The sequence below is a fragment of the Ilyonectria robusta genome, assembly GCF_021365365.1.
Source record: "Ilyonectria robusta strain PMI_751 chromosome Unknown BGZ61scaffold_11, whole genome shotgun sequence".
NCBI classification, from domain to species: Eukaryota; Fungi; Ascomycota; class Sordariomycetes; order Hypocreales; family Nectriaceae; genus Ilyonectria; species Ilyonectria robusta.
In genome coordinates this window covers 369415-391503 of record NW_025764445.1, presented here as the reverse complement: position 1 = coordinate 391503, position 22089 = coordinate 369415, and the positions used below count along the sequence as shown (strand labels likewise).

At 52.9% G+C, this 22089-nt stretch overlaps 9 protein-coding genes across 9 annotated transcripts; 6 read left to right on the top strand and 3 right to left on the bottom strand.

The window, feature by feature from the left end:
- Positions 1-994: 994 nt before the first annotated feature.
- Positions 995-1241, top strand: BGZ61DRAFT_306218 (uncharacterized protein; the record flags this gene model as incomplete). The annotated part of the gene is made up of 2 exons (XM_046238739.1): positions 995-1129; positions 1182-1241. Coding segments are annotated over 2 exons (195 nt in total), but the record flags the coding sequence as incomplete, so codon positions are not given.
- On the top strand, positions 1150-7581 carry BGZ61DRAFT_39965 (ankyrin repeat-containing domain protein). The gene is made up of 4 exons (XM_046243014.1): positions 1150-1597; positions 1649-1854; positions 1901-2112; positions 2160-7581. Exons 1-4 carry the CDS (start codon positions 1358-1360, stop codon positions 7487-7489), a joined length of 5988 nt encoding a protein of 1995 aa, XP_046103598.1. The 5' UTR covers positions 1150-1357; the 3' UTR covers positions 7490-7581.
- An 812-nt stretch (positions 7582-8393) lies between these two features.
- Positions 8394-8927, bottom strand: BGZ61DRAFT_478537 (uncharacterized protein; the record flags this gene model as incomplete). Its single annotated transcript, XM_046249021.1, has 1 exon — positions 8394-8927. One exon carries the CDS (start codon positions 8925-8927, stop codon positions 8394-8396), a length of 534 nt encoding a protein of 177 aa, XP_046103597.1.
- An 871-nt stretch (positions 8928-9798) lies between these two features.
- Positions 9799-10596, top strand: BGZ61DRAFT_478536 (uncharacterized protein; the record flags this gene model as incomplete). Its single annotated transcript, XM_046249020.1, has 1 exon — positions 9799-10596. The coding sequence occupies one exon, from the start codon at positions 9799-9801 to the stop codon at positions 10594-10596; it is 798 nt and encodes a 265-aa protein (XP_046103596.1).
- A 451-nt stretch (positions 10597-11047) lies between these two features.
- Positions 11048-13549, bottom strand: BGZ61DRAFT_353414 (uncharacterized protein; the record flags this gene model as incomplete). Its single annotated transcript, XM_046240518.1, has 2 exons — positions 11048-13381; positions 13436-13549. The coding sequence occupies 2 exons, from the start codon at positions 13547-13549 to the stop codon at positions 11048-11050; spliced, it is 2448 nt and encodes an 815-aa protein (XP_046103595.1).
- A 1658-nt stretch (positions 13550-15207) lies between these two features.
- Positions 15208-16038, top strand: BGZ61DRAFT_494354 (uncharacterized protein; the record flags this gene model as incomplete). The annotated part of the gene is made up of 1 exon (XM_046250756.1): positions 15208-16038. The coding sequence occupies one exon, from the start codon at positions 15208-15210 to the stop codon at positions 16036-16038; it is 831 nt and encodes a 276-aa protein (XP_046103594.1).
- A 205-nt stretch (positions 16039-16243) lies between these two features.
- Positions 16244-17736, top strand: BGZ61DRAFT_452899 (uncharacterized protein). The gene is made up of 2 exons (XM_046246010.1): positions 16244-17188; positions 17261-17736. Exons 1-2 carry the CDS (start codon positions 16431-16433, stop codon positions 17598-17600), a joined length of 1098 nt encoding a protein of 365 aa, XP_046103593.1. The 5' UTR covers positions 16244-16430; the 3' UTR covers positions 17601-17736.
- Positions 17714-19602, top strand: BGZ61DRAFT_452896 (uncharacterized protein). Its single transcript, XM_046246009.1, has 4 exons — positions 17714-18181; positions 18239-18362; positions 18416-18581; positions 18627-19602. The coding sequence occupies exons 1-4, from the start codon at positions 17973-17975 to the stop codon at positions 19568-19570; spliced, it is 1443 nt and encodes a 480-aa protein (XP_046103592.1). The 5' UTR covers positions 17714-17972; the 3' UTR covers positions 19571-19602.
- An 11-nt stretch (positions 19603-19613) lies between these two features.
- BGZ61DRAFT_452895 (uncharacterized protein) lies at positions 19614-20928 on the bottom strand. Its single transcript, XM_046246008.1, has one exon. The coding sequence runs from the start codon at positions 20894-20896 to the stop codon at positions 19682-19684; it is 1215 nt and encodes a 404-aa protein (XP_046103591.1). The 5' UTR covers positions 20897-20928; the 3' UTR covers positions 19614-19681.
- Positions 20929-22089: the final 1161 nt, after the last annotated feature.

Here is a 22089-nt window from a genome sequence, read left to right as displayed (position 1 = left end):
TGATCGAATGACGGGGTTTGGGGGCCGCTGTTTGAGACGGTCGGTAATGTTTGGGCTTCAACCCCGCGAAGATGGAGAAGCTGGACGACCCGACTCCCCAACCATCGTCATCGACAGGAACAGAGAGACAGAAGAGAGGGCCACCAGTTGCGTGGCATGAATATCTTCTGCCTGCGGCAAACCGCGCCCTAGGAACATCATGTCAGGAACGAGCATCTTTGGGAACTGGAACAACGAGGGAGGCGCAGGCGATGAGGCGCAACACCCACAAGCACTGGAGCTGGACAGCCCAGTGAGGGCGCCAAACCGCTTCAAGCCTCTGGACATGGATCTGGATGCGTCGCCCATCCACTTGGGATTGCGGTAGTCGCGCCTACCTTGCATTGGCCCACCACCAGCTTCTCCTCTAGCCCTGGCTGTGGCCCCCATGGTGCATGGTGCGCATCCTACCAGGGACAAGGTTGACTCCAGAAAAAGGCGACGAGGAGCCGCGCGACGGCCGTCGAACTTCCCCCAGTCATTCTCTCTTCAACGACTGCCCTCTGGGTGCGATGACGGATTGACGACTTCACGACTTCACGACTCGACGACAAACCGTCGCGCTGGACGCAATGGGCCGCCTTCGACAGACCATGTCCTTGTCCTCGGCCGGGTCGGCTGGCGACGCCAATGTGAGCGCCCATCCAAAATGCCCCGCATGATCGTTGGACGTTGTGGCTGAAATGATGGGGTTGTGCAGGCGCCGACCCAAGAGGATGACCAGCCCGAATACATTCTGAAGGAGATGCATACCCCTCTGGTGTTCGCAGACGGGCCATCAACTGAGCAACAAGATCTGGTAGAGTGAGTCCGGCCTCACTGCGAGCTCCCCACATCGGAAGCTGACGCGCATCTTAGCCTCGTCTTCGTCCATGGCTTGGGCGGGAACCTGCGCACAACATGGAAGGTTGATGGCACGACTGAGCCGTGGTTTAACAAACCCGAGTTCCTCGGACGCCTCGAGGACTCAGTGCGCGTCCTGTCGTTCGGTTACAACGCCAATCGATTTGGTGATGTGGCCAACACTCGCATCATCCACCACGCCAATGACCTGCTGCGGAACCTGGTGCTGAAGCGACTGGATAACCCAGTGAGTCTCGCAATCTTTGGGCCATGTTTCCAATAGGTCTGATAGTTTCTAGAACCGCCCCATCATTTTTATTGCTCACAGTCTGGGCGGCCTTGTTGTCAAGAGAGTAAGGTTTCCTATCACCGGTTCAATCCAACATTCACCAACCCGAGCTTGTAGGCAATTCTGTTATGTGCAACGAACAACGATTGGGGCGCCATTAAGAATTCCACAAAGTCCATTATCTTTATGGGCACCCCTCACATGGGATCCGAAAAGACCGAGGATCTCGTGGTTGTCCAGAAACTAGCATCTCTCATCAAGTTCCAGAGCCCAATCGCGACGAACCTGACAAAGGAGCTCAAAACCTTCTCAACCGCTGTACAAGATATCAACATGGAGTTTACAATCGATGTTCATAGGTCCATTGAGCTTCTATGCTGCTATGAGTCTCACCCGCAGCGCCTACCCAACGGATCGAGAGAAATCGTGGGTCGCCCGAACGTGATTTTGTGTCTGAACATGCGCTGACTTGACCAGATTGTCCCACAATGGTCTGCCGTACTGCAAGGCGTCGATAACATCGACCTCAATTGCCACCACGGCGGTTTGCCAAAGTTTCGTTCCCCAGATGAGCCACGCTTTGAACTCTTCTGGGGTGAGGTGCAAAGACTGGTGAGAAAGGCGACAGCCCCACCCCAAAAGCTGTTCAAGGCCCCAACCTGGACAGACGATGAGGCTGCCGAGTAAGCAACTTCACCCACCCATTTTGGACCATACTGACTTGTGAAGACCAACACCTCCCCGTGCACGTCAGGTTGCGCCATCTCGACGTCGGCACGAGGTGGCGCAGAAGGGTCTTAAACCATCGAGAGCCTCAATAATCCGATCGAGTGCGAATCAGATCTTGAAAGAGGTACAGAGCCGTATTGCCGTCGAAACTCCAGCGCAGCAAGAAAGCACCGTATCCCAATTAAAACCTCGTGATGTTACTGAAACCATTGGTATGTACTATATATGTTCTGCCTGTAGTCTTGCTAATTTGTGAAAGATCCAAGGGAGTTTGTTGACTACACCCGCCAATTGAGGACAGTTACCGCCGAGAATCGAGGCCTTGACCGCGAGGCCCCTCACTGGCAAACTTGCCAGTGGATATTGAATAACCCCCAATTTCTCGACTGGAAAGAGAGTGAGGAAGGATCTCTTCTATTCATCACAGGAAGTCCGGGCTGCGGCAAGTCGAATTTGGCAAAATACATCCAGGGTGTCATGGAAGAGCCGACCAGCGATGATGCCGAAGCAAATCTTGTCGTCTCATTTTACTGCGACAGTTTGGAGAGTTCCCGTGTGAACCCGCCAATCCTAGATCTAGTCGTCAGATCGCTTCTCAGCAAACCGAGGACTATGTCACGGCCGGTTCGGCAGAAGTTGTGCTCCTTGCTGGAGAATTTTATCCCCGATCGCCAGAAAACCCACTCCGTCCTGGAAAATGACTTCGACAAGCGGTTCAACCACCTGATGGAAGTCGTGCAGACATTGGTCATGGATCAAAATGGCATTCCCGCTTGCCTCATCATCGATGGGCTTGATCAATGCGAGGACGATTTTATTCTCCGACTTCTTCGCGGATTTGACAGCATCTTTCGTCGCGAAGGCTCGAGGCCTAATCTCAAAGTGGTAATAACGTCGCGCATGGCAGACTCGATCCGTGGATTCGCGCTCGCAAACTCCCACGTCGAGGTCACGCCCGAAATCGTGGAAGTCGACATTCAACGAGTAGTGGACGAGGAAGTCGACCGCATCATCATGGCACGCCAAATAGCTACGATTGCTGTAACCTCTGTTTCAGCTGTCATTGTTGAGCGCTCCAACGGCAGCTTCCTATTTGCAGCCTCGGTCTTGAAAGAGTTGTGGCTTATCAAAGATACTGGGGCTAATTCGGTCTTCACGCTGGTTACGAGTTGTCCTTCGACTATGGAAGCCATTTATCAGCAGGACATGGATCGGCTGGAGACCGAACGGCCGGACTTGTTCAGGCTGATTCAAATTATCTGCATCTCGAAGCGAGCACTCTACGTGCCAGAGGCCAGAGAAATCCTGCGCATGCAGAACCCCGATATCACAAAGAACTACGACCTCATTGGAGATTTGACAAGGATGTGCCAACGGCTGGTCAAGTTTGGTAGTGAGGGCACACTCGAGCTTCTACACCAGACCCTGTATGACTTTATCATGAACACCTACGATGTGAGCTTGATCCACGAGGCCTTTGCGGAAATCTGCCTCCAGTATCTGTCAGGCCAAAATTGGGATGAGGTATTGGAGCTCACCTCCAAGTATCGCAGTGAACGAAATCGCAGATACCAAGTCGACAAGCGCTACCCATTGATGGACTACGCCTCTCCCTGGATGGGATATCACTGGAGACATGCCGGGGCTGCCGCAATTCCTAAAGCATGGGAACTCTGGAACTTTATCTGCTCCGACGATGGCAGAAAATGGCAGACATATGCGATGCCAACGCGGACAATAGGGCCTCGCCTACGGCTGCCCCAGATCACATCCGCATCGAGATCTAGTTCATTGGGATTCTCGCCAATCGTTCGTGCGGTATCTCGGCACAACTCAGATCTGTCTGACTCAGATGAAAGCTCACGCAGCGGGTCAATCCCAAGGCCATTTGGAAGGCAGTTCAGAAGATCACTCAGCGTGTCAGCCAGCGAGTCGGACAGCGAGTCAGCCAGCGGATCAGACCGCGGATCTGCCAGCGAAGATGACGAGCAGTCCTCCGATGCAAGCTCGTCAACAACAAGTCTTCGGGCTAATGAACCTATGCCCCTTGTGGAATTAACCCCAAAACCGCCTTTGGTACTGCTTGCTCAATGGGATGTCGATTGTATTCTCAGAGAATTGTTCTTCGACGCGCTGGAATCCACTCCGCGACAACTGTTTCATAAACTCCTTAGCAATGTGCCCTACCTTGCTCCAAGATCAACGGGATATAGTCTTGCAGACTTTAAAGCCATGATCAATGAGGTTTGGGATGGGACAACTGCCGTACATTATGCAGCGGCGCAGACCGGGAAGGCACTGGAAGTGATGATGCCATATGTTGAGAACATTGACCTCCCAGACGACGATGGTGCAACACCGCTCATACTTGCCGCAGCGTCAGGCGGGATCAAAGGAGTGTCCCTCATCCTTGAAGCAGGTGCTAATATCGACGATGTCGACAAATGGGGCCAGACTGCCCTCTATTCTGCCCTCCATGCCAACTCAGCAGAAGTAGTCGAAATGCTCCTCAAGCATGGTGCGAACCCGAACATCGCCGCCGATTCTGGCCACTCGCCCCTCGAGGTGACTGTTGGGAAGAACCATGCAGAGTACGCCAAGATTCTGCTTGAATACTCACCAGATGTCACAGCCCGAATGACCACGGGACAGCCACCGGCTTTCTTAGCAAGCAGGCTCGGTAGCCACGAAGTCCTAGAGCTTCTGCTGCCGCACATCGATGTTGACCAAGTGTGGGATGGAGAGCGCATCATTCACAATACGTGTTGGCGTGGGTTAGAGACTGTGGTTAAGAAGCTGATCAAACTTGGCGCAAACTTGGATGATCCGCCAATTAATACCCCTAAAGCTATCCCGGTAGCCTTGGCTGCAGAGTTGAGCCACAACTCGATATTGAAGGCCCTTCTGGCTGCTGGTGCCAGAATGGAATGCCCTGTTCCGGATATGAGCGGTCCTTTGCATATCGCAGCTGCGAGAGGCAATGTGGAAGGCTGCAGACAACTAATTCGTGCTGGTTGCAACATCGAAGCAAGGGCCGAGCAAGGTCGTACGCCCCTTTATGTGGCGGCGGATGCAAACCGACCTGCTACGGTCGAAGTCCTCGTCGCTCATGGAGCGAATCCGGAAGGCACAGGATTTGAGTCACCCCTTCAGATTGCTGCCGATATTGGAAGCATGTCCATGCTCAAAATGCTCTTGGCTGGTCGAAATTTCCCAGACGTCGATGCGAAGAGTGATGCTGGAGAAACAGCACTCGGCATTGCATGCGGCTATGGAGATTTAGACATGGTGAACTGCCTCATTGATCACGGCGCCGACCCCAACATCCGAAGCGGGCAACGTACATCAAATACGCCGCTGCAGCTGGCCGCCTCCGCCAAAAAGGAAACTGTTATGGTGGAGCTGTTGAAGCGAGGCGCAAATCCATTCCCTGAGCTACCGAGGGAGTCAAGCCCTTTCCATACCGCATGTGTAGTGGGATATGTAAACGTCGTTGAGACCTTCTTCGAAATGGTCGACGACGTGGATGAACTGGTCAACTTTGAGTGGGGTTGGTATGGAACGCCGCTGCTTCAAGCTGCGCTTGGTGGTAGACTCGAGATCGTTGAGCTGCTTCTCGCCAAGGGCGCGAACCCGGACTACAAGCTCAAATGCAAGGTCAACAATGGCAAGACAGTGATTCATGCAGCGGCGGAGGGTGGTGATATCAAGGTCTTGGAGGCCATTCTCGCGGTTGCCAAGGACCCAGACTTGGACGTCCGCGATTCTAAACGACGGACACCTCTCTTTTACGCTTGCTTCGAGGGACGCGAAGACATGGTCGACTACCTACTAGATAAGGGTGTGGAATGGGATGTGACACTGACAACAGGCCAGAATCTCACAGCCGGAATCATCGATGGTGGCTCGGCCAAGATTTTGGACAGAGTTCTAGAGAAGCATCCAAACATGGAAATTGACAGGCCGAGAACAGACGGTGAGACACCAATTTTCTTCGCCGTCACGCTTGGGTCTGCCAAGATCATCAAGACGCTGCTCGATCGCGGTGCAGATCCGAACCGGCGTACCAAGACTGGCAATTTCCCACTCGCGGCGGCCATTCGATACCGAGAGAGGGAGTCTCTCAAAATACTCCTTGAGCACAAGGGAACCGATCTGACCCAACTCGATGTGTTTGGGCGAGGCGTATTGCAGATTGCGCAGCAGGCTGGAAGCCATCCCATGCCGAGCATGATTATCGCTGCTGCCAAGACTCCAGAGTTTGAGACGTTTCTGACCGAAAATCGGGACATGTTTGGGAACAACGCCAACGACTCGACCCGGATCGACATAAAGCGCAAGCCATCCTGGGAACACTGCATTGAGACCATCCGCAATGACGCTGAGAGTCTTCTGGACAACTTTGAAGCGCGTGACTTCCGATGGGAGCGACTTGGAAAGTTCTGCCTGCAGCTCTCATCGTACAGTTTTGCTCAGATTGCCCTGCAGCGTAGCGTGGAGGTAGTGGAGACGACGCCGCTGTTCCTGGAACACCAAGTCCACTGTCGCCTGTGTCTGGAGATGATCTCAGGCGTACGCTATACCTGCAGGACCTGCTGCAGCACAGATCTGTGTTTGAACTGCATGATGAGACTGCCGAAGCTGGGATACCGCATGTGGACCTGCCAGTATCACGTCTTTTATCAGGTCGTGTTTCCTGGACCTGGGCATGAGCCTCCAAAGCCAATTTGGGGTATGAAAGGGGGGGATGATACTACGGACGTTCGTCTGGATATTCTTTCCGATATTGCAGAGGAATCGGAGAGTGAAGAGGAGGAGTATGGGCACATCGACCAGCCTGATCCTAGGGTGGTCATCCATGATGAGGAGGTGACCGGAGGAGAGGGAATCGAGGAATCGAGATCCCAAGAAAAGAGATCCGATCAAGACGTCAATGACGCCCCTGCTTCAGAATCGGAGGTGTCTGAAGCGGAGGTGTCTGAGGTGGGTGGGAATGAAGCCGAGGCGCCAGCATCCCCGAACAAGACCTCGGAACGTGATGCGTTTGTGGAACCACCACCCGAGGGACCGCGGAGCGCAGTGACCGACTTGAGTCTCGAAGAGGGCGACGTGGACGGTGGTGATAATGTGGTGACGGATATAGTTTCCCTCCCCTCGGCAGAGGAGTATGTGGAGTTGACAGAAGAACAACTTCGGGAGTTTCTGGATGCGATTTTGAGAACCTTTACTCCAGAACGAACGCCGGATAGCCTGGCCAAGTGGAGTTTCTCAGCCGAGACCTGGAAACTGGACTATGATTCCAGGGCTCGAGCTCACCCAGGAGGCCCGGACGCGGATACCATGCCAGACTTGCTCCGACCCGCACGAGGTTTGAGACCTATTGGACCTCAGTCGGACGCCTACGAGTTCCTGGCACCGCTGGCGCTCTTATTTGCGGATGTGCCGCTTCACTACGTCCTGACAGAGATTCCCTTCACAGCGTATGAACGTCGGGCGCTGAGGAAGAAGAGACAGCTGCAGAAGTTGATCAGCAAGGTGATTCGCCCGACGAGACGAGTTGGGGAACTAAACTGGGACATTGACGAATGACCTATGACGCACTGAGGGATTGTAAGTGACGAAGATATGTAAAGAATGCTTAAGCGGAAACAGATTGGTGAAGATCTGGAGCATGTACAATGACAAGAAGCCTGCAGTTTGTTGATTGGCCGGGCCCTATGATGGTTTATTACGTCGGCATTGAAATGGCGATACACGATAGCCTGGTTTCCAATGCCACTGAATCAGTCTGCGCCCAGACTGTCTGTTCAATCTCTCATGTTTCTTCGCCTCATGTGTAGACAAATTTCCGAGACCTGTGACTCACAAACGAGTGAGGTTTCACCTCTTGTTCGCCACTAATTATCGTGACGGAGTACCAACCAGAAGCCAACATCGCAAACACCGACCTAATGGGTGAGTTTCGAACTTAAAGCGATCACACATTTTCACCTTTCCAATATTTTCCTTTTCTCGCTCGTGCGTAAATGTTGGCCACATGTGTGTGTCACAATCAACATTTCTCTTCGTCCTACGCAACACACACACACACACACACACGATAAAGCCTTGAAACAAGACCTGCTTGAGAACGAAGGGTGTAATTGATTGCACTCTCAGAGTACGTAGCCAGTATCATGTTATTCCGTGCACTGTTCTGCTGTCGGAGACCCCGACGAACTGTCGCCAGGCTTCAGATATAGCTGCTACAACGATCTACATGCGACCAATCTGGCGACTCGGAGATTCTGAGTACACGCTGTGTAGTCTATGCGAACGTATTTTCTGAACTGGGTACTCGATACACAGCCTTCACTCTTCGTTCGCAAGGGTTGTGGTGAGCTGAGCCAACGTGACACCTTGCGGTGATCCCACATATATTACACCTGGCTGCCTGCTCACAAAGCATCGTTCGCTCTCTTCCAGCCAGAATACATAACACAAACGCAGCATATTAATTTCTCAATATAGCACTGCCATACAAGCATTGTGGTACATCCTTTACTAGACTCGCTTGCGAAGCAGATCGTGCCACCTCGGCAAAGCAACTGCAATCTTGGAGCATGGGTCCGTCAAAGACTTCTTCTTCCAGGCGCAGCTTGGTTGTTAAACCTCCCCCGGCATGCAAGTTGTGTGGAAAAGAACTCATATCCAGCACATATGAGTACTGTTCCAATTGCGCGATTGTACGCACGACTGGGAAAGTTGTTCGGTTATGTATCTTGTGCGGGAGAGATGGCGTGTTGGCTAACTTCAGCTTCTGCGCCGAGTGCGCACTTTCAAGCAACGAATCCGAACAATCTGGGGATACGGGGAAGTCTCTGAAATCTCGGGTCGACTCATATCTTATGCCACCTCCACCGTTACCTCCGCATGTAAGTAGACCAAATACTCCAGCATCACAGCCGGCACCCAGATCGCCAACACCCAGATCTTCGACACTGCCGAAAACTTCGCTTGACTTTGGGACCTCTAATTTATCCCTCATGCCACCTCCGCCTCTTCCTCCAAATGTAGATACATCAGCGAGCCCGGATTCAATGCGGACGCTCAACTCGCCGTCGCTGGCTCACGCCACGCTGCCCCCTAGGACGTCCGCTTCATACGGATTTCCCATCTCTGCGCTTATCCATGGCACCCCTAGTTCATCTGAATCTTCTGATACTGCGACACCATATGGAACTTCTGGTTTAGATGGATCTACCGGCACTGCGCTCCCGTACGGAGCTTCCGCTTCATACGGGTCTTCTAGCTCTGCCTACCCCTATGGGGCGTCTGATCCTCTTGGTATTTATAACAATGCTCCTCCCCATGGGACCTCTAGTTCTCTTGGAGCTTCTGGCTCTGCGCTTCCATATGGAAGCTCTGGTTCATATGGAGCTCCTAGCACCGCCCCGCATGCCACCTTGAGCTCTGACGCACGCGCGTCAGGACTAACGGATCTAGAAATCGCATATATCACGTCCTCGACACCAGACTGACCTCCAAGGACAATGAATTACTCGTGTCTAGGAATATCGCTCCAAGCTACCCAGATCCGTGTAACTCGAGTGTGGTATGGAATCACATTCAGCAGTCAATGATTAAGCTACCAAATTATGTGTTCACCTATTGCTTCGTCTTCATTCTATCACTTTGAGCATTAGCTCTTTCGTGAATGGCGGACTTGGTCAGTTGTCTCTGTTCATTGCTGTGTATAGTCATCGTGAATGCTTGTCTTGCCCACACGTGTACAAATGTGCTACTACCTCTGTACGAGCCTACGTAGTCTGCTTGCAAACTAGACACAACACACCCCCATTATCCAAGACTCACTTGCGAAAAATAACGCGCCAAGACGGCAAACACGACTTCGGAAAATGGACAAGTCAATCAAGACTTGTGAGAGGTGCGGTGGACCGACAGGCACCAACGTTGTCCTCTGCATACTATGCGTGGAACGCATTTGCGCCGGCCCTCTTTGCGCCGGCCCTCCCACAGGTTCAATGCCTCCGAAGACCGGCAAAAGCAGTTTCAGAGGCGCATATGACCCTTTCCCGACAGCTTCTGGGTCTGGTTATAGCCATGAGCCCGACCCAGACCCCATAACACCACCCGATATAGCGGCAAGTAAAGGCCCCAAAGCCTGCACGATATGCAATACACCGCTCGAACACGATACGTACGACTATTGTACCACGTGCGCCCAGCTTCTTAAAGATACCGCCGAGCCGAATTTTGAGCCACAAACGACCGGTGAAAGCAGCGCCAGTGGCGCACGTCGAACTACAATTGGCGGAGGCAGTTCCTATGATGGATATAATGCTTATCAGACCGGTTCTAGCTCTACTGCCAGCCGCCCGACGAGTTTTCCGCCGCGAATGACTGACTCCAGAAGTACTGGAAATGCATATAGAACTGATGCGGAACTGATGCCGCCTCCACCTCTGCCTGTGCCCCGCGGGCCTGGCGGCTCTCGCCCAGACGCAGCCTCCAGCATTGGCTCATGGGCCCTACTGACAGCTGAAGATCATGCCCTGATCGCCAGGGGTCAGACGCCCGAGCATAGAGCCGATGTAGAAAGCGTCATCAGAAATATCAAGGAGATCGAGGAAAATGTACGTCGCAGTCAAGCTCGTCGCGAAGCGAGAGAAGCCGAAGACGAAGACGAGGACTGAGGCTGTCGGTAAGACCAAATGGCGAGGCAGCAGGGACCTTCAGGTGCTGGAAATGTCTTGCGTAGTCCGTATCGCTTGCAAGAAAATAGAACTTGAAGAGACTCAGGAGGAAGCCGGGTTGACGAGTGGCGGACCTTGAAGATGGTACTGGGCAGATCCTACGACACCCCGTCTCGAGAAGTCCACGGTTGAGGAGGCGAATTGTAACTAACTTAGTAATGAGTTTGAGATGAAGAACACTATGAAAAGAGTTGAACATATGCCTACTTCCAGCATACATTTTGTTTCCACGTAAAATTGAGTGAATACCTCGAAGACCAAATGCAATCAAGAAAAATACGAAACAGAGAGTACATCAAATTGTCCTTCCTTCTTACCATTAGAAACCAGCTGTGATTAAGACCGCACCAAGGAAAACAGCAAAGACCTCCCTCCATCAAGAGCTTCCATATCAAGCCGCCTTCGTGCAATCCTCTGCAGCTTCTCCAGACGGCAGCGAAACAGTGTACTCCAAGTCGAGCTTGGCAGACTTGCCTGGGTTCAGGGTGACCTCCCAGCAGAGATGACCGCTGTTCTTGAGGCGAACGGTACCCTTTCCCCAGTCCTTGCCCGCCACCGTTTCGCTCCCAGGAGCGCCGGAGGGCACGCGCGGCCCATCGGTCGTCAGACCCTTTGGAGAGACGAGGTCGACCCGAACACGGTCGTCCTCGGACACTGGAACCTGGTCCAAGATGAGCAGGTTGACAGCCTTACCCGATGCTCGAGTGTTGCGTAGCGTAACGCTGCGCTTATACACGGAGCTATTCTCCTTGTGGAACATGCCGGTTGTGGACCTCTGAACTTCGGCCTTCGGGTACAGAACCTTGATCGCTGGGTCGGTACCCAAGCTAAGGCTAAAGGTATCCCCAGAGCTGCAGCGGGGAATTGTGACATTTCCCATGAAACTGCCATCCAATGTCAAGCTTCCGGGACCCTTCAACAGGGCCCACTTGCTGTTGTTCTTGACCCTAGCCTTCAGGTATGCCATGGCGTGGTATTTGGCCACGATGGTGTGCCCGAAGAAGACGTTGGTAAACTTGACGCGGGCAACGCGCTGCTTTGTGGGCGTGAACTTGGGAATCAGGGTCTTGAGCCCATGGAGGTCGTAGGTCGTAGTCAGACCTGTTTCCTCAATGAGAGATTCGTGGAAATCCAGGGCCGACTGGAAATCCGGGCCTGACTGGAAATCCATACCCATATCGATGGCATCCAAAGAACCATCCCCGGGCAGAAGATGCTGGGGAGGTAGCATCTGGCCATGCGACGGTGTACCGTTAAATTGACCTTGAGGCGACAAGCCCTGTTGCTGTTGCTGTTGAGCCTGTTGGCGCACCGCTCGTTGTTGCATCATCTGCTGCGGCTGTTGCATCTGCTGTTGTTGCATCTGCTGTTGTTGCATCTGTTGCTGTTGCATCTGCTGCTGTTGCATCTGCTGCTGCTGGGCCTGCCGCTGCTGGGCTTGCTGTTGGGCTTGCTGCTGCATACCCAGTTGGGGATTTTGCGGTTCCTGTCTCGCCATCATGAACCTCTTCTTGTTCGTCTGCTCCAACATCATAATCTGCATCTGGTAGTCCTGAAGCTGGCGCGGTGAATCGCCACTAAACATGGTGGCCCTTGCACCGGGTACCTGGAAGTTGTTTCGACTTCTGTTGTGGAATTTCGCTCGTTCTCGCACCTCATGTTTGCTGTTGGTGATGTCGCCATCGTTGGGACCAATGCCCATCGGCGCCGCCATCTTGATGCGCCAAGGCTGGAGGATGGGCACCAACTCGTCGGAACCGCAGAAGGCTGCTTGAGAGGTGGAGAGAGTGATCTTGCAGTTCTCCCAAGTCTCCGACGTGGTGTTGTTAAGAGAGGCATCAAAGCATAGAGAGCCCGTACAATTGGTCGTGGAGAGTTGGAGGTCATAGCTTGGTGTCCAATATGCCGAGATCGTGACATAGGACAACACCAAGTCGCATGATGCCGGCTCATCAATCTCCATGGTCCCGCTGGGTGATCTCCGACCAAAGTCGGCTTCACTTGAAATGGAGCCACGACGCGAGGACATGGGAGTGAAGGAGGCATTCACCTCGAGTTGGATATTGACAGTCCAGCAGTCCTTGGGCCAGACGCGTCGTCGCTCCTCGCGGACTCGCGCCTTTTCCTTGAGTCGATCCTGCTGATGCGCCATGCGCTTCTGCTGCTTCTTTTGTTTAATCTTCTGGACCTTCACCTTTACTTTCCAGGCTTTGTTCTTGAGCTTTTCGTCAAGTTTCTGCAGCCTGGCATGCTCCCTTGACACCTTATTGATGGCCGAATTGATCTCGCGCTCTTGGATAGAGCCGGTCATGCGGTCTGCGTGTGCCTTCTCACGCTCTTGCTTGTACGTGCCAAGAATGTCCTGGATGACTATACCTTCCCTCTTGTCGAGAGACTGGCAGTAGGAATCGAGGATCTTGACGCGTTCGTCGGCATTTTGGATGAAATCCTGGGCCCGTTTCAGGTTGTCGCAAAGCTCAACAAGCTTTGCTGTGACTTCCAATAGCCCGGGTTGCTCAGGTTCTTCATCATCATCCGAATGATCATCGTCATCGTCGGACTTGTCAGAGTCAGAGTCTGGGTAGACTTCGTTGAACAGCTCCCGGTTGGGCAGGGACTCGACAGTGATACCGACGATGGTAGCGGCGCCGTTGCCCTCGACTTTGATCGAGTCTTTGATCACGGTTGGGCTGAGGCCAACGACAGAGATCTCATTGACACCTGGCTGGAGAGGAACATGTTAGTCGGAGAAGTTGTAGACGGAGGTGGAAGAGCTTACTCGCAGAGGGATATCCTTGATGTCTCGTTGGACCTGGGCCTGGTTGGGGAAGAGAGTGACGGCACGAGTAGCCAGGTCACGGATCTTGTATTCGACTTTGTGTGTGACCTCCATGACTGATGCCTGAGGGCAAGGCAACAAGACGAGAGACCAACACGAGCAAGGTCGAGAGGTAAGAGTGGAGGAGAGGGTTCAATGGCAGAGGTCCCAATGGCAGAGATCCTGAGGTGGAAGCAAAAGAAGAGCTTAAGAGAGGATGGGTATGCACAAGCGACACTCTGTCGTACGCGGCAGCGATGTCTACGACGACGATAGCGACGACGACGATGACTGTGATTGTGACTGTGCTGGGCTTTGTGAGGACAAGAGGAATAAGACGAGTAAGGTCAAGCAGGTATAATATGGAAGAGGGAGAAAGAAGAGTGAAGAGTGAAGAGGATACTGAGCGAGTCGAGGTAGGTTGAAGAAGAGGGGGGAACAGCAGATACTTATACTCGGAGGCAGGCAGCGAGAGACCGAGAGACCGAGAGAGCGGGAGCGAGAGCCAAGCAGATACCGGGAGCACACAGGCAGTAAAGAGAGGGCAAGGTCACTTGTACCAAGATTCATCATCCTTCAGGAGTGGGCATGGGCACACTTGAAAGGCAGACTCGCCCTCTTCTTGGGGCGCGAACCAGCACTCGCAGGGCACATCGAATTGTGGATATGGCTGGATGAGATAGAGAACCAAAAAAAGCAGCTCCGCTTGGAGATGTGAAAATACATCCTGATGAAGATTTGCGTAGCAAGAAGAATTGTCCTTGGCAAGCTTCTGTCGATTCCTGCTGGGAGAAGTGCGACGAGAGAAAGTGGGAGATGAAGAGGACGAGGGAGTGTGAGAGAGCGAAGGACTGGGGGGGAGCTGCCTGCCAGAACACCAGAGCAGCTCGTTGGTGGGCTGAGGCAACCAAGAATAGCACGGCTAAGTCATCAGATCCGGTCTCATGATTGGCTGGAGCGTGTAGCAACGCTACAACCAACGCAACGGTTTCGTTATGGGGCGAGTCCACCTGAATCTTTGAGATGCCCTGGGTGTATCTTTCTGGGCTTCGATTATGGATTTCTTTAAGGCATTCATCTAACATACAAACGTTTACTCATTTGGATTCATCCCAGCTCGAGATTCAGACGTCATCCGCAAGTCCAGAACCCAGACGAGTCCCACGATACCTGCTTGCTATCGTGCTTGTTTCAGGAAAAGTGCTACATCAGATGAAGTAATTAGTGGGCCCTCCTCGTGTAGGTTGGAGAGGCTTCCTGACGGCCGTGACTCTCTCTATTCGTACACTCATCAGATGATTCAACATTGTACGTCCAGATAATGTCAGGCAGCACGTAGACCGTATATGTTTGAGTAACTGTGTGTGCAAAGCACAGCTTTATCCCCAAATATTTGGTGTTTGTGGCCGTGACAACATGGCAATCTTCGCATCACACACGCAGCTTGCCAACACCATCCGCCACAAACATCTGGGCGAAGACAAACCGGCCGCCCAAAATGAATCATGCTCGAAATCTGGCGGGTATAAAGGCCAGGCCAAGTCCAAGTTCAGTTCGTCTTTTTCGAATGCATCATCATCGTCTTTCTCATCGCCATCATGGATGCACCACAGGACAACCATTCTCATCCTCGCTTTCGCGCCGGCAGCCCTCGCCACGGCGAACGATATCGCACAATAATAGACGAGGGCCAACTAGACGAGGACCAACTAGACGAGCATCATTTCGAAGGAATGTACAACGACTACCCGGAACCAAGACAGCCGGGACTCTGGCCGGCAGATTGGGGCAATTCGCAATTTGGGCCTCGTCTTGGCCGTCCAGGAGGCGCCGCGCTCCGATCCGCAGGAGGTCCAGCGTTCGCGCCCCCAAGGCGACGAACCATGGTGGCCGCCAATATATCGCCCGGAATGCGTGGGGACAGATTCACGAACCAAGGCACCTTTAACATCAATAGGGACTTGCTGTTCGCGCACTTCCCACGAGCGCAGGATGCGACCCGACGTGGCATCCTTGACCTGGATCTCTTCGTTCGGAGGGCAGTGGCTGACGGGCATCCAGAACGCATCATCCGTTGGGTGCTTCGCTTCATCTTTGGTCACATGGAACGCCTCTCACGTACTGGGCATCTGGACATGTTTGGAGCGGCCGAGCAGCAGATCGAAGACGCCCTTGATCGCGCCCCCACTGTGGCACTCTGGGCAGCGCGCACACACGCTATGTGCGTCGTCCTTGACCAAGACCGGGGACTCGGGTGCTCAGATGAGTTACTAAGCCGCATCATGACCTTTCTCGAGGTCCTTTTCCAGGACGTCCATAACTTGCTGGGCAGGTGGCAGACAAGGGTGCTCTTCGAGGCCTTTAGTGGTGTCTTCCGAGCGACGCGCTGGGACTTGGTGGAGCAGCTTCACAGACTGTGGAACAGGTTCGATATCGACGTCCAGGAGCATCTTATGTGCGGCATGATGCGTGCGGTGGGGAGGAGCAACGTTGAGGGAGGAGCACATCGCGTGTATCGAACTCTTCACCAGTACTCTTCACCAGTAGGGTCTTGGGATGATTGAAGGAAGAGTACGAGGCAGAGTGTGGGTTTATTCGGAGCCAATACGTCAGAGATCAGACAGTCCCCAGATTGAAGAATAATTGACTTCGTAAATCAATATACCCCGGTAAATCGCATATATTTCCCCAGCCCCATTGAATTCCACGCCCCCACCTTTTGCCGAGCGCCAGCGTCATTACCGCTGTCAATCGCCTTACCCTGTTCCACCAGCCTCTCACCATCCATCGCATCGCCAACATGTGGTGAGCTCCCAGTATTGTGACCTTGGGCATTGAATATCAACCTCTTAGTTTCCGGTAATCCGGTGTATATTGGCCTAGCTTCTTCCTTCCTTCACCTAATTCGTTTCTTTCCTTAAACCCACTCCTCCCATTCCATCGGGCCGCCATCACCATGTCGTCCACCCACTCCAAGTCGCCCATGCGACCCGTGGATCCTCAGCCGATGCGCACTCCGTCGCCTACCAGAGGCAACTCATATCCGCCTCCCCCGGCTCAGTCTCAATCGCAGTCGAAGGCCAAGCCTGAGTCGTACAGTCAGCCGCGTTACAATCCCCAGGACTACACCAGTCAGAGCTATAATCCCCAGAACTACAGCCCCCAGAACAACTATACCACCCAATCGTACAACCCCCAATCGTACAACCCACAAAGCTACGATCCCCAGGGCTACACCACGCAGCCCTACAATCCGCAGGAATATGGCCCTGCTATGGCGGCAACAGGTCCTCCTCTCGATCCTGGAATCCCCGTGCCCGGAAACCCTGTTCCCCCGATGATCCCGGTGTCAGAGTCACAGACTCCCAATTACCAGCCCAATTACCAGGGCAAGCCGGGTGGCAACATGGGCGGTAGCATGGCTGAGGTCCCTCGGCCCAGCACCCAGATGGCGACCACATTTGCTCCAACGAACCTCCGGGAACTCCAGGCTCTCAAGACGAATTGCCAGTTCGGCCTGCGCGAGTACCTCAGCCTCCAGCGTCGGCGGAAGACGGGCGACTCGGCCATGTCGCCTTATGAGCTGGACACTCGTATTCGAGCCCAAGCGGGCACCGTTCTGAGCGATTTGAAGGTCCTCCAAAGCGAGGTGCGCGACATTGCCAAAGAGGCGGAGAGCCATCGCTGGCGCAGGTGGATTATCGGTGGTGCCATGTAAATTCCAATCCCTCCCTTGCCCCCATCTGCCATTTCTGGCGTGTGCATTAGCTGACCGACTTTCTCAAGCGCGACCTTTATCCCTTTCATCCGCAAGTTCTTCCGTCGAACAAACGATGAGGAGTCGCAAACATCTTCCAATGACACTGAGTATGCATTCCGCAAGTCCAAGGGGCTCCTTGAATACATCAAGGACGGCGTCTTCGGCACTGGCTATTTCGCCAAGCTGGCATTCTTCGTATTTGCCGTACTCTACGTCTTTTCGAATGAAGTATCTCTGCGCGTTGCTAGAACGATTCAGAAGCGCGTGAAGAAGCTGTGCGCCAGGATTGAGCGAGGCGACTCGGATATTGATGAAAAGGACATGAAGCTTCTTGAAGGGTGGCGATGGCGGGTATTGCTTTGGTAGAGGCAGAGGCCGCGACGGAGATATCGTAGTATGAGGACATGATTGTAACGAAGCTTGCCTGGGTCATTGCATTTTCAGTTGGATTATTTCACTCGATCTTTTTAACCTCAGCTAATAACGAAGAATTTACCCTGCATGACATAGAGCCTGGAACCCTATCAGCTTCTACAGCCTTCTCGATTTTACGAGCCGTTGAAATATTTTTCTGGTCGGTGAAGATTCGCCCACGTGGCATTTGTGACTTGTCATGGGGCCGACATAATTTTGTGAAGCACAACTCCACTCGCCTTCAGCTTGCATTCACACCACCCTATACAGCAAACCAACCGTTCCTGGAGTTGCCAAGTCTGCCGATATCGGTCACGTCGCAATATGGCCGAGAAGCGCAAAAATGAGGACGAGGTCCCAGGCGGATCGTTATCCTCGCGTGAACAGTCCTGCGTTGATGAATCAAGGACGGTTGAGTCACGTCTCACTTTCTCAAATGACGATGCAGTCCGAGACCGTCGTTTTGCAGAGTTGTACTCAAAGCCTCCAGATTTCAAAGAGCTAGCACAGCTAGATCCAGATTTTGCTGACCTGTATGCCTCACTGTCTTCATGAATGATACGTACGTTTGTTCTCACGCAGAATCTCAGGTGGAACCAACGGAAACCCGACTTCTTCAACGATCCAAAGTGTGTCATGCAGCTGACCAAGACACTCCTCAAATTGGATTTTGACTTGCAGATTGAGCTCCCCGATGATAGGCTGTGCCCTCCTGTAAGTTGCCATGCACCAACTGGAAATATGATGGCTTATACCTGTTCTCGTAGGTTACGAACAGACACAACTATTTGCTGTGGCTCAAAGGTCTCCTGGACACTACCACCTACGAAAAGCCAGACCGTAAAATGGTTGGTCTTGACATTGGCACTGGGGCAAGCTGCATTTATCCGCTTCTCGGCTGCGCTCAGAGACCATGGTCCTTTATCGCTACCGGTAAGAGCCCCCACGTTGATCGCAAGACATTTCTAACCGCTATAGATATCGATACGAGGAGTCTCGAATTTGCAAGGAAAAATGTAGCACTGAACAACCTCCAGGACCGGATCAATGTTGTGCAGCGAAAACCAGAGGACTCAGTCATTCCCCTTGATGACCTCGGCATCGACACTATCGACTTCACCATGAATAACCCCCCATTCTATAAATCCGAAGAGGACATGGCCAACAGTGCTGCACAAAAGTCTCGACCTCCACTGAGCGCATGTACAGGAGCAAAAGTCGAAATGGTCACCGACGGTGGCGAAGTGGGTTTCGTTGATCGCATTCTGCGGGAGTCGCTCATTCTGCGCGAGCGTGTGCAGTGGTATACGGCCATGTTCGGATTCCTCACCAGCATTGTGGAGTTCATCGAGAAGCTCCGCAAGAACGGCATCGACAACTACGCCGTTACCGAGTTTGTGCAGGGATCCAAGACCCGGCGGTGGGCCATTGCCTGGAGCTTCGGGCCCATGCGACCAACCCAGGAAGTGGCTCGTGGTATTACAACCGCAGTATCGAAGAGCATCCTTCCTGATATCACAGAGGTTGAAGTAGCCAAGATTCCCACCCCAGAAAAGGTCGGCGAATTCGCAAACAACCTCAGCGCTGCAGTAGGGAAGCTGGAAATGATTTCTTGGGAGTGGGATCGAACTCGGATGGAAGGCGTGGGACGCACAGTGGACAAAGTATGGGCTCGTGCTTGGCGTAGGCGAAAGCAGCGAGAGATGCAAGTTGGGAAAGATAACAAGAAAACTGAGGATACGGAGGGGAAAAAGTGCGTGTTTGCCTTCAAACTGTTTATCCGAGTGGGAAAGGAACAGGTCACGGTTGGGTGCCGGTGGGTGGAGGGCCACGATGCGACTGCGTTTGAAAGTTTCCAGGGATTCTTAAAGTCGACTACGCGGTCAGTTTTGGAGGCAAAGACTGATGAGAACATCAACTAGTAAATATGAAATGTTTCATCAAGTTATTGAAACGTATTAAAGATGTGAATTCAATTTCCCTTCTTTGTCTATTCCTTGACGAGCAAATTGCGCGGCTATATAACCTCGGGATTATGCCCTGGAATTAACCCGGAATTTGTCAAGATCAGAGACAACCTCGGCCTTGCTCTTGCCAGCCAAAAGAGCGCTGAAGATTATATCCTGCTCGGAGTCTGGAGCCATGTTGTCCGACTTTGGAGCGTTGTTGTCCAGGTTGGTGGGGAAGGGATATCCTTCACCAACGATGGAAACGAACGTTTTTACCTCGTCACACAGTCCCTTCTCTTTGTACAGGGTGATGAGATGGTCCCAACTGCTCTCTACTAGGGGGAGGGCGTCGATCGTCTCCATTGGCTTGCCAAAAGCGCTGCTGACCTGCAGGAGGTTCACCAGGCGATTAATGTTGGTCGAAACATTCTCTCCGGCAGCGTGAGACAGGCCGGGGTTGAAGAAGATGCCATCACCCTTGCGTAGCGGTAGGGCGATGTAGTTCTTTAGGAAGAAGTCGTTGAAATCTGGGAGACGGTATGCCATGTATCCAGCGGAAAAGGTCTGGCTGAAAGGAAGCAATCGCGTGGGTCCGCTCTCGAGGGGCACATCGACATGGGCGACGGCGCCTTGAAGGGTCAAGCACTGGCTAGCCACCTGCATGGCTCGCGGATATCCGCCGCATCGGTCAGCGGACATGAAGCCCAGATGATAGTCACGGTGGGAGACTTGTGCAGCCGAGCCAGGCTTGACATTGTTGGCCTGGGCCGTGAGGCGGTAGCCGGGACCTAGCCATGCGCCGGAGATGAGATCAAGGTACGGGTTTGAGTAGTAGCTTAGGAATGAGGCCGGATCAGCGAGACAATGCTTGCTGAACGAGTTCCAGATGCGGTCGTTCTTTCCAGCACCCGCGAAGTGATCGCCGTGCGTCTTGGGCGATTTCTTTTCCTCCTCAATGATTGTGTAGAAGGTCTCTGTAGCTTTGTCGATGACCTGCGCGTCGGTGAAGAGGCCGCTGGTCACAAATACTCCCGGACCGTGGAGGAGGACTCGGTACCATTCATCTTGAAGATCCCTCTTCTGGTCCTCCGTCATTGTAGAGTAGGGAGCTAGCTTGTAAATCGGGACATTTTTCTCGATCGCGGCCGCTAGCGGGTATTGGTCCTTAGTGGTGGTTTGGGCGCAGATGGCTTTGAAGGCTTCTATTGACGGAGGCGGCGACAGGGTAAAGAGGCGAGACTGGCCCTGTTCTGACAGGAGGCCGCGCGTGGCAGCTTGCTGAGGATCCTTTGAAAGCATAATGAGAATGGCCTTTCTCAACGACGATGACAAGTTTACGTTGGTTTCGGGACGTGAATTCCGAAGCCTCTAAATATATAAGTTGATTGAAGTGGGGCAGACGGGATTCTGTCCGACCGACACGGCTGGAGAGCCCCGATCAATGAGGACTTCACGATCGCTTTCATACGAATAATCATTAAGATCGTGTTGATTGGAGGTTTATTTATGGAATAGAGCCTCCTAAAGGGAAAAAATATGGCATCGATAGCCAATTGCCAGGGATTCATTGCTACCAACCTGAACTGTTGGCTTGTCTTGGGGCTGTACGCATGTATTGTACCGTGTAGCTTATGGGCGGTCCAGGTGCCAACGCCGCAGTACTGATAACAGAGAAATTGGATCTGTAATCGCTGCCCTAGCGTAAGTCGTTGCTGCTACTCGGAGCCATGACAGTGGAAAAGACCATTTCAGTAATAAATATGAAAGAGGGAGGGAGTTGGTGAATTAGCGGGAAACCCCACTATTTTGGGACTCGGCCCCATGAATGCGGCTAGAAGATGCCAAGCAGCCAAGGCGATCTTCCCGATAGACCTTCTTTACTATATGTGTCAATGAGATTTGTGGAGTTTGTTGAACGTTCAGACTTTCGAAGCCGCTCTTGAATCACCACGGTATTCATCTTGCCCTTTCCAATGAACCCTATTTGAACCAGGGTACATGTAGTCGGTTTGGAGTAAACAGGTGTGGGTTACATCCTCTCGACAAAGACCGCCATGGATCTCAAAGGAGAGTCCGAGAGCGAAAATTAAATTACATTAGCGTCGGGGTCATGGGAGCGGCAGAGCGCTAGATAATTAAGGACTTAGATGATGACGACGACTCTTGATGAAAGCGGGGGGAAGGTCGAAAAAAGAGCGCAGTACCATCCCGGGAGGCAATAACCGACCGCAGCCACTTGGCCAGCTTGTTAGGCCTCGTTCTCGTTAGTCGAAGCGGTCTGGATGCCATCGGGTGGTCCGCACTGATGCCTTGCTGCCGAGGGAGCTTCAACTCCACGGTGACCCCAGAGAATGAAGCTTCTGCAGGGCGTCCCGGCTTCAAGGTGGGGGAGGGTTCATCCGAACTTCGGAGAATGGACGTCCGTGTCACACATCCTGGGAAACAACCGAGCTTAAGTCGTAGATCGGCAGAACAGTGCCGCACGGCTCAGC

Coding starts and splice junctions, on each gene's coding strand:
- BGZ61DRAFT_39965 (XM_046243014.1), top strand. CDS start 1,358: ATGGGCACCCCTCACATGGGATCCGAAAAGACCGAGGATCTCGTGGTT. Junction 1,598..1,648: donor CCAACGGATCGAGAGAAATC/GTGGGTCGCCCG, acceptor TGACTTGACCAG/ATTGTCCCACAATGGTCTGC. Junction 2,113..2,159: donor TGATGTTACTGAAACCATTG/GTATGTACTATA, acceptor AATTTGTGAAAG/ATCCAAGGGAGTTTGTTGAC.
- BGZ61DRAFT_452899 (XM_046246010.1), top strand. CDS start 16,431: ATGTCGTCCACCCACTCCAAGTCGCCCATGCGACCCGTGGATCCTCAG. Junction 17,189..17,260: donor TGGATTATCGGTGGTGCCAT/GTAAATTCCAAT, acceptor GACTTTCTCAAG/CGCGACCTTTATCCCTTTCA.
- BGZ61DRAFT_452896 (XM_046246009.1), top strand. CDS start 17,973: ATGGCCGAGAAGCGCAAAAATGAGGACGAGGTCCCAGGCGGATCGTTA. Junction 18,182..18,238: donor GATCCAGATTTTGCTGACCT/GTATGCCTCACT, acceptor GCAGAATCTCAG/GTGGAACCAACGGAAACCCG. Junction 18,363..18,415: donor ATGATAGGCTGTGCCCTCCT/GTAAGTTGCCAT, acceptor CTGTTCTCGTAG/GTTACGAACAGACACAACTA.
- BGZ61DRAFT_452895 (XM_046246008.1), bottom strand. CDS start 20,896: ATGCTTTCAAAGGATCCTCAGCAAGCTGCCACGCGCGGCCTCCTGTCA.